This window comes from Gobius niger (genome assembly GCF_951799975.1).
Source record: "Gobius niger genome assembly, chromosome: 10".
Lineage (NCBI taxonomy): Eukaryota > Metazoa > Chordata > Actinopteri > Gobiiformes > Gobiidae > Gobius > Gobius niger.
Genome location: NC_136861.1, coordinates 32,657,582 through 32,667,907, shown reverse-complemented (window position 1 = coordinate 32,667,907; position 10,326 = coordinate 32,657,582). Strand labels below are relative to the sequence as shown.

Below are 10,326 nucleotides of genomic sequence, written 5' to 3'. Positions count from 1 at the left end.
CTTGGAGAATGATCCGTGCAACGTTTTTAATATTAAAATCCAAAACAAAACCACCCAGAATTGTTCGCTATTAGCATTAGCAAAATTACCCAAAGTTAGCTTAATAGCAGATGCTAATAGCAAACTGTTCTAGGTCAGTTTATATTAGATTTTCATTTGGAGACTCACTGAACAAGAACCCTTTTAGGTCTATACGACGTGTTGGTACAAAGTAATCGCCGTGGGGAGGTTCGGCCCCCCCATTGTTGGAATTGGGGAAAAACTGGGCCTGCCACCCGGCACACTTGCCTACCCCGGACCTAGAGTAATGTGTGTTCTCTGAGAGAGAGTGTACCTGAAGAGCAGAAGTACGAGCAGTACCAGTCCCATGGGCTCCTCGCACAATGACACCAGGCTACTTCCGGTTCACTGCTAGCGCACAATACCTCGCTTCCAGTTTCTTCAGGGAATTAGCCAAGTCTCGCTTGAATTAAGAAAGACTTAAAGACTCAGAAACAAGTTACTGATGGACAATCACTGACAGTACGTTTAAATCTTATAGACATAAATATTTCACCTGATGATACATCTGTGTTCATAAAGGGAGATGTTTTTGTCTAATACTATATATAATCTTAAAAATATAAAACCTAAATATCAATAAAGTAACAAGATGATTGCTTAAATGCTGATTAACTCAGATTGTTGCATTATTTTCATACTCAACACATTAGCCGTTAGCCTCACCTACCCTTACTAAACAGAAGACTCCATCCGTATTTATCTCCAATGCTAAGCTTTCCACTTGTTTGTGATTACCCAACAGCTGCTAATGACCTCTGGATGTTAGCATGTTCTCTTATTTGGGCTTGAGACTCGGGTAATTCCCCACAGGAAACTGTCCGAAGTGCAAACAAGGTACTGCGCATGGCAACGAAGCCAGAACAGCCGTAGTGAAATGTTGCCAGGAGCTGATTGCAGAGCAGAGGTCCTGAGTTCGCCGGACCGTGGAGATTACTGTGCGGCGGGGAAGTCCTTGAGGAGCTCGCAGGTCTTCTTGTGCACCAGCTCGCGCAGCTTCCTGAGCCGCCGGCTGCTGGACGAGCTGACGAAGCTGTCCGGCTGCAGGACCGCCATGCCGTTGTGCACGTCTCCCATGATGATGAGCGGGTTGTCCGTCGCCGTCATGTTGGGGCAGGGGCAGTTCCAGTTCATGTTGAGCAGCGTCACCTCCAGCGGCTCCTTCCCGAAGAAGCGCAGGCCCATCTTCTCGTCTTTGAGGATCTCGTCCACCGTGACCAGCGCGTGGCCCGACTCCTGCTCCTCCGTCAGCTCCGTGACCCGCCCCAGGATCACAAAGTCACTCTTGCAGAAGCTGGGCACCATCTTGCCCCGCGGCTTGCACATCTTGCAGTTGTGGTTCTTCGGGAAGGGGCACGACTCCTCGCAGACCTCCTTGGAGTCGAAGTTGTTCTCGTTGCCGCCGCAGCCTCCGTACACGAAGGACTGGCACTTCTTCAGGGCGCTGCTGTAGGCCCAGCGCGGCTCGTACGACTTGCAGGGCCCTTGGAGGCTGGGCAGGCTGCAGGGCGCCGCCAGCTCCGCGCCGCAGGACAGCATGCAGGCCTCGTACGTGTCGAAGTGGTTGCGGTTCTTGTTGCACTGGCTGTAGGTGAAGGTGAAGCAGTTGTTCCTCTTGGACTCGTAGTACCAACTCATGCTGTCCTCTCCGCAGTCGTCCGTGTCGGGACTCTTTAAGCACTCCTCGGCGGGGAAGGGCAGAGCGGTGCTGTTCTCCGCGATCTTCCCCCGCTCTCTCTTGATGACGGCTAAGGGGAAGTGGGCCGACGCGCTGCCCCCGACGTTCTTGGCGGTGCAGGTGTAGATGCCGGCGTCCTGCAGTTGCGCGTTGTAAATGACCAGTTGACCGATGTTGGTGACCACCGTGTTGCCCCTCACGTTGTTGGGCCTCAGGACGGTGTTGTCCCGGCCCTTCAGCTGCTTCTCCCAGGTGATTTCGGGCTGGGGCTTCCCGGACACCTCGCACAGGAAGCTGGCAGTGTCGCCCACGAACACGGTCTGCTTGGTGACGGGGCTGTGGATGGCGGGCGGCTGCAGGTCTGCGGGCAGCGTGGTCTGCAGGGCGGTGGTGGGGTGCAGAGTGGTGTCTGCTGGGAGAGGGCTGGTGTTGGGCCAGGTCAGGTGGAATCTGTGCATCCAGAGAGAGAGAGAAATCAGATATGACTCCTGCTGCATCCATGTCAATGAGAAACATGGGCAGCTCCAAAAAAGATATCAGTTCAAGGATTGTGCTTGTAATAATATTCACTGCACGTATGTTCAGAAACAGTATATGCAACTAGGGCTGGGTATCGATTCGGACTTCCCAAATTGATTCGATTCTCTTTGACTTTGGATCCAGTTAAGGATATCACATAGTACCATTTTTACTTGGACGTGAAAGACATTCTAACTAATGCTGCAAATAGTAGAAATGAACACTAACTTGGTGTATTAGCAAAAATAGAACTGAACCCAATCCAGTTACATTACTCATGCACTTTTTATTCAACTTGTCCTGACCAAAACAAAAACACAAGAAGTCATATAGCATTATTATGAATCGATACTCAAAGGAAAATTGATTCAAATCGATTAATCAAACCCATCCCTATTTGCAACATGCAGGCAAGGCAAAATACAGAACAAAACCAAGAATTCTAAATGAAAGGCCAATACAAGGCTTACTTTAACGTGGACATATCATGCATTTGGGCCTTGAAAACATTCCTTTGTGTATTTGAAAAAGGTTCATACTGTCTGCTTAGTTGAAACTATCGAAGATGGTTCTTTAATTAAGACAGAAGGTTTGTTTACCTGCTTTACTAGTTTGACCACCAGGTGACGCTTCTGAGGAAGATCACAGGAAGTGATTGAAACAAAATAATAAATTATTTTGTGTTTCTGAGCATTGATATGTTACGTTTTATACGTTGAAAGAATGTGTGTAGAAGGAAATGACAGTGGCAACTCATACGCCAAGACTGGTGAGGAGTTTACTTGGAGCTCCCCCCGCAGGCAGCAGTGAGAACAACTTAGTCAAAACAAACTTTTAGTTTAGAGTTCAGAGTTTCAGACACTGCACTGAATACATTCTGAGTGCAAAACTGCTCAGAACTGATCCGAAGTTGGATTATGGGTTTTAAAAACAATAGGACAGTTTCATGTTTTTTCCTGTGACTAAAATAACCCAAGAAGTACAGATCCAACCAAAGTTCAACCAAAGTGAACAAGATTACTCAAAACTACATGGAACGAAAATTGTAATATTACTCCAGGTCTGTTTTTGACAAAGGAACATGCTTTAAAAAGTTGATTTAGCATGATATGTCATGTCTCCTTGAGTTGCCAGCCACATAATGGTTTAATTCTCTTAACATTATCAGCTTTGGCTCCAGATTGAGACGAATGGTAGAATCAAACAACAGTCTAGCCATTTGGAGGGCTGGAGACCCGCTCTCTGAAAGACTTTGTTACCTTTGTTAGCAGCAGAGAGTATGAGGAGAGTACTTAACATGTTACCTGCAGGTGACCTCAGTGATAGAGATACCCTTGGAGCAGGCCTCCGCGTCCATGTAGCACTTGTTGTAGTAGGTCATGCCGTCCGACGCGCAGGTGAAGTGGGGCTCGCGCTCGCAGCGGTCGCGGCACTTGCAGACGGGCTGGCCGTCCCAGATGTCGCACTCGGAGCCCTGCTGGGCGCACATGAACTTGTCGCAGGTGGCCCCCTTCGGCATTCCAATGGGGCCCTTGTTGCCTTTGACATCTATGTAGCGCGCCGCCACGCAGCTTTTGTTTCCGCACACATTGGGGCAGCACTTCTCAAAAGACTCACAGTCCTGCAGACGAGATGCGGGGCTCAAAAGTACGATGGCGAAACCACAAGTAATGCAGTGGGGAATCGCAGTTAAAAAGAAACCAAAAAAGTGAAATCAAGATTCAGTTCATTATGTGCTTAAACAGGTCTAGGAGAAAAGAAAGTAGACTTAAAAATCCTACACTACACTAGTATGTGACGAGTCATATGCAATTCAGAACGTGTTTCTGGAGGACTAAACAACAAGGGTACACAGTCATGAGTAAAGTATCTGCCAATGGAATAAGCCTCTTTGAATTTACAATAGACATACAATGGACTTGTGAAGTAGGTTATGTATCCAACAAGTCAGAATTATTAAGCTTACGGTTCTACAATCTAAATTCCAGAAAGCAATTCTTGTAGCGCTGCTTTTCAGAGAATCTTGCAATATAAACAGCCTTATTACTTGCTAATTTCTACCATTATAATTGCAGCTGTGACTGTGATTAATAGCGCAGCCCTAGTCACAACAAAATCTTTTCTATTTCTAAGGAAACAAAATCCTCAACTCCTACTCTATAGCTACCAAAACCCACAAGTTCAGAACAAATTGCATTACTCGCCTCCCACACATGCATCTTTTCATTTAGCTTAATTCTTTCCCCCTTCCCTCAACAATGGCCCAAGGCAGTGAGTCTCAAACTCTGGTGAGGGTTCCACTTTTACACTTTCTCATGCAATATCACATTCAGGGGCGGACTGGGACTGAAAAACAGCCCTGGACTCTGACCAGCCTGGCCCAAATTAGCGTGTGGACTTCCACAAATACATAATTTTAACCTTTTACCTCCTGCCTTAACATTAACCAGTGCATTTTCCTCAGGTCTGCTTTTTATTATTATTTTTTTGACTGGTATCATCAGCAAAAAGAACTGGAAAGGTGGTCGTAGAAACAGAAGCAAAATCATTAATATAAATAATAAATAATAATGGTCCCAAAATTGAACCTTGTGGTACACCATACTCCACGGAATTCCTTTTAGATTCATGTTTTTTTTATACTGGGCTTTACCCAAATCTAAAAGCTTCTCGACTGGAGAGCAACAATGCAACGCCTCATTTGAAAGCTAAGACCTACAAAAGTGATGGAAACTTTTAGTCACGTCGCCACATTTTTGTCATATTTTTGCTGTTTTTTCATTTTTGTGTGTGTTTTTCTCACGTTTTTGTTGACTCCACGGAATTCCTTTTAGATTCATGTTGTTTTTAAACAGGGCTTTACCCAAATGTAAAAGCTTCTCGACTGGAGAGCAACAATGTAACGCCTCATTTGAAAGCTAAGACCTACAAAAGTGATGGAAACATTTTTGTCATATTTTTGTTGTTTTTTAATAATTTTTTGTTGTGTTTTTCTCACGTTTTTGTAGGTTTTTTTGTCCGTGTTTTTCTCATTTTTTTGTTGACTTTTCATCCTCTTTTTCTCACTATTTTGATGCTTTTCTTTTTAGCTTTTAGATTTGGGTAAAGCTCGGTTGAGGCGGGACTGGTGGCCCTAGAGCCAGTGGCCCTTCTGTGCTCTTCCAGAATGGACAATATGGCCAGTCCGCCCCTGATCACATTTAGTTCATTTCATTTTGGCTTTTGAAAGCTATTGCATGCTGGGATGTGTTATGACTTAGTCCAACTTTAGCCCACTTTTAGACTTGGTTTTGGTAAATGCTTTTGGCTAAATAGTCCTACTTCATGATGTGGGAGTTACTTGATGTGAAAAGTCTAAGAACCACTGGTCCAAGGAGCATGATTAAAGAAAGCAGCACGTGTTTCGCCCAGACAGACATACAGACACAGCCTTTTACGCACATGAAGCTTCAAAATCGCCACTCACCTGATCGGACTCGCACTCGCGCATGCAGGTGCTCATGGCGTCCACCCACAGGTTCGGGTTGAGCTCGTTCGGACACAGACCCGCGTGGGAGTACACCAGCTTGGCCACCTGTCCCATGGGCATGGCTCTGACGCGCCGCGTGTCCCACAAGTAAAGTCCCAGGGCGAACCAGATCCATCGGGGGAACAGCATCCACCACATGTCCGCGGAGGAGCGGGCGCGGACAGGCAGATCGAGAGAGAGAGAGAAGCGTGTGTGCGGAGGGGTTCAAAGTCAGGGAGAGTGTGGAGGGGAGAGAGGCAGTTCCCAGGCGAGGAGGGATGGAGAGGGGAGCGACGGGCGGCGGTGGCACAGAGCGCGCCGCGGGGATTACGCGGCGACAGGGAAGGAAGGAAGGAAGGAAGAAAGAAGGGGGGGGGGGGGGGGGGGGGGGAAGTCAAATCGACCTCACTCACAGTTACAGTGAGCTGGCTACAGTTATGAGCCGCTTCACTGAGCGGAGAGATGGTGCTCGGAGGACGGGCCGTCACCTGTGCTCTGTTAACCCTTTACTTGCAGCGCGGGCGAGCAAATGGCTACACAAGTTGGCTCCTATGGCAGTATTACTAAGTTTTTAGGCAAAACTTTAAAGCCACACTATTATTATTTTTTGGATCGGTGTCATCAGCAATAAGAACGGGAAAGGTGGTCGAAGAAACAGAAGCAAAATCATTGATATAAATAATAAATAATATTGGTCCCAAAATTGAACCTTGTGGTACACCATACTCCACGGAATTCCTTTTAGATTCATGTTTTTTTATACTGGGCTTTAGCCAAATCTAAAAGCTTCTCGACTGGAGAGCAACAATGCAACGCCTCATTTGAAAGCTAAGACCTACAAAAGTGATGGAAACTTTTAGTCACGTCGCCACATTTTTGTCATATTTTTGCTGTTTTTTCATTTTTGTGTGTGTTTTTCTCACGTTTTTGTTGACTTTTCATCCTCTTTCTCGTGGTGGCCCTTGAGCAGGGGTTTCCAAAGTGCGGCCCGGGGGCCAAATGCGGCCCTCAGACCAATTTATGGTGGCCCTCGGCCTCGGTACACATCACCAGAGATGGACCTTTTTATTTGAAATATAATAATTCTATACAATTCTAACCTTTTAAGCTTAAATAGAGGTATGGGGCACAATTTAAACCTCGGCTAGTCGAAGGTTTTGCGGCACTAACTACTGATCTACGGCCCTTCACCCCGTGTTTTTAATCATTTTTTCTATCATTTTTTGTTGTGTTTTTCTCACGTTTTTGTAGTTTTTTTTTGTCCGTGTTTTTCTCATGTTTTTGTTGACTTTTCATCCTCTTTTTCTCGCTGTTTTGATGCTTTTCTTTTTAGCTTTTAGATCTGGGCTTTAAAGCCACACTATTAGCTTTGGCCGATAGCCCGCTAGCTTCTCCTTCGTGATTCCATTAGTGTGTATTGGTGACGCCGACCCGGTGGCAGCGAAGTTGCAATGCGGTTTTCTGGCCAGAGACACCAGGGGGAGATGATAGACCCTCCAATCGTCCCATTAACACTTGTATTACCCCCAGAGGAACTACGAAAAGGATTTATGAAGGTAAACAAGTTAATTAGTACTGCTTTAAGAGTTATTTCCGCGGATCTGGAGTTTTTTTTTCTTTACTGCAGCTCTTGTCTCTGTCCTCAAAGTTCAGACTGAAGCTTTGCAGACCGGGTACTTGTGGTGACCCGCTTTCAGCAAAGTTGTGAGTCAAGTTTAGGGGATATAAACCTACCTGTTATAGATATTTTTCATTGTATTGTGCCAAATATCACGCGGCTTTAATTAAACATTTTCTGCTTTTGCATTTTCATAAACTTGCACGGATAGTTGTGCTTATTTACGGCCATTTCCCTGTATTTGTTGATGTTTGGTCAAATGCGTTCCAGGCAAGAAACTGGTACATTTCCAACCAAATTTCCACTGCTTGAATTCGTAATTACAACTTTTAAACTCGGAGATATCCAAAGAGCTCAGAGTTTGTGATGACGGTGATGGCGGACCCCGGTGGACTATTAGCACCAATGGATTAGTAGAACTGACTCTGTGCATAACTTCAAATCATAACAACGCCGCCCAAGATGTGACTTCCTGCTTCGTTCCAGCACGCCAAAATAAAAGCACCGTCTTATTCATTAGTTCAGCAGTTCCTTAGTTCAACTTTCTTTCTGCCTATTATCAGACAAAGCACTTTAAATGTGTGTATTTATATTCTTGTAATGTTGCAAGTACCTGCTGAATTAAAGAATGACACGAGCTGTGTGCTTTTATTTTGGCGTGCTGGATCGAAACAGGAAGTCATTTCTTGGGCGGCGTTTTGATGATTTGAAGTTATGCACAGAGTCAATTGTATGGAGGTCGGGATTTAGAGTAATTAAATTAGCGTTACCATGGGAACCCGCCATTTTTAGGGGGAAACCAGCAAACATTCCAAACTTAGCAAAGTTTTTATAGATACAGACGGCATCTCGTCATAGAAGGGGGCGTGGCTTCGCCGAGGGGGAAATTAGAATCTTTACAGAAACACAATTTTCCACTCTTTTTTGCCATTTTCTGGTGGAATATCAACTTATTTATCACACGTAAATAAAGTCAAGTGTAAATCGGGCCCATATGGATATTTTCTCTCAGCAGATTGTTCAGTAGAAGTGAAAAAACGGCAGTTGTAGCAAGCGCTAGCTAACCGTTAGCATTAGCCCGATGCTAACATGTAGCATCAAGTTAGCATTCTCCGTTATTCATGTATTTATGGGCAGTTGAACCACTTTGCTCCTCCCCATGTCTTTGTATCTTTATTTAGTAGAAACTATGTTCATATTTCAGCATTTGTTACAGTAGTTTTTGAATAATTAGAGAAAATATAAATTTTTTCAAAATTGTTTTCCCCCTTTAACTGTTTTCAAAAATGACCATATATGGTCGATTCCAGAGATGCCGTCTGTATCTATACTTAACAAAAGAACCCTCAAAGTTATGGACTGCCAAAACAAAAAAGCATAACACTTAACTAAACGTTGACACTAGTTTGGCTTCCGTTACTATGCTGTGACATCATCTGCGTGCCCTCTATGAGCTAAAAAAAAATAATCCATTGTTTTATTATTATGGAATGTGCCAGGAATCCCAGCAATCTTAATGGTTTTGACGACTGAGTGGGGGTGGCTCATGAGATTTCAGGGGTGGCTTGTGCTCCCCCCCCCGGCCACCCCCTAGACACGCCCCTGAAAAGAAAGTGACGAGCGGCGGTGATGCTTGGTGAGGGGATTTTGGGGTAAAATATCATACAGTATACTTCCCTATGCATCTCCAACAGATTTATATCTATTTCCTAGCTCTTTGCCCAAAGTTGTGCCATCTCTAACCTCTCCGTGACCGTCATCATGATGTCCACGATGTTGTTGTGACGCAGAAACCGGCTGTTTATCTCACAAAGGCCTTAAGCTAATGCCAATGTTTTATCTTTTATTTGCGCCGCACAATGGAATCTTTGTCCTACGGAGGGGCTGGGCTCCTATATAAATCATATTGTATTGTGTGTACTTCTCATGCTGGATCCCTGCTGAGGGAGGGGGGCCCAGTGCTCCGGGAAGACCCTGGGCTATAGTCTGGTGTTCTGTCTGCAACCCCGTCCCACCCCCATCCCTGTCCCCGCGTTACACCAACTGCATGAGCAATTGGACTATAATTTATATAGGCGAAAGCGGCAGCTGAAAACGTTTCTGGGAAGTCAAGTTTACCAAAATACTATCAATCAATTAGAAGTAAGAAAAAAGCTGATTATACGGTCAAGTATCGACATGGTAGGGAGACTTATGTCTTCTGTATTTGACCCAACCTTGACCTTGACCCACCATGTCTGTGCGAGCTGGGATTCCTCATCAGTTCATCTCCAGCAGAGCGTACACTGCACACAGGCACAAAACCTTATTTACAAACAATGAAAGCATGGACATCTTAAACCAGGGGTGCCCAAAGTGGGGCCCAATTCTGTTGGCCCGCCAGAGAGTGACCTACTTTTGCGCTGCGTGTGGTTAATACAAACTCTCTTCCATTCATTCTCAATGGTAAATATGGATGCAGTACACTTTTTGACCACCAGCGTCAAATTGGGGGCGCTGTTTCACTCCTTTCGCAAAGTTAAGGAAACACTGTTGTGGTGTCTTGGTATTTATCAATTACAGTGTTGTGTTCACAGTTTTCCAACTTTTATTGCAAAGGTTGTTAACATCAACAACAGTATATGTTAAAAAAAAATCACTTATAAAAGAATTGATGCTTAACTGACACTTTCAAAATAATCAATGAGCATTTTCTTTGAGTTAACAAATGAGATAAAGTTACTGTAGGTGCTGCAGATACAGGTGTTTTTTTTTGCACTAAATTGCTACAATTGTTGGTTTTATTCTACTAAAATGTGGCTTTTGCCATGGTTACCATTTGTTTTAATATAGCATGTTGTTTGCATAGATAGAATCAAATGCAAATGTAGGCTATCTAAAAAATAAAAAGTAAATAAAATAAAGTAGCTTTGTAATTTGCAGTTAAATGTGTTTTTCGTGCTT

General features: G+C 44.5%; 1 protein-coding gene across 1 annotated transcript; it reads right to left on the bottom strand.

Moving 5' to 3' along the window:
* Positions 1 to 681: 681 nt before the first annotated feature.
* wfikkn2a (info WAP, follistatin/kazal, immunoglobulin, kunitz and netrin domain containing 2a) lies at positions 682 to 6,089 on the bottom strand. Its single transcript, XM_079564257.1, has 3 exons — positions 5,724 to 6,089; positions 3,562 to 3,878; positions 682 to 2,188 (listed from the first exon to the last, which is right to left on the bottom strand). Exons 1-3 carry the CDS (start codon positions 5,922 to 5,924, stop codon positions 994 to 996), a joined length of 1,713 nt encoding a protein of 570 aa, XP_079420383.1. The 5' UTR covers positions 5,925 to 6,089; the 3' UTR covers positions 682 to 993.
* Between the last annotated feature and the right edge of the window lie 4,237 nt (positions 6,090 to 10,326).

Bases quoted from the DNA above. Each gene is read 5' to 3' on its own strand.
- wfikkn2a (XM_079564257.1), bottom strand. From the start codon at position 5,924: ATGTGGTGGATGCTGTTCCCCCGATGGATCTGGTTCGCCCTGGGACTT. The intron at 3,879-5,723 runs GTGAGTGGCGAT...TCTCGTCTGCAG, and splicing joins GCGAGTGCGAGTCCGATCAG to GACTGTGAGTCTTTTGAGAA. The intron at 2,189-3,561 runs GTAACATGTTAA...CTGGATGCACAG, and splicing joins ATCACTGAGGTCACCTGCAG to ATTCCACCTGACCTGGCCCA.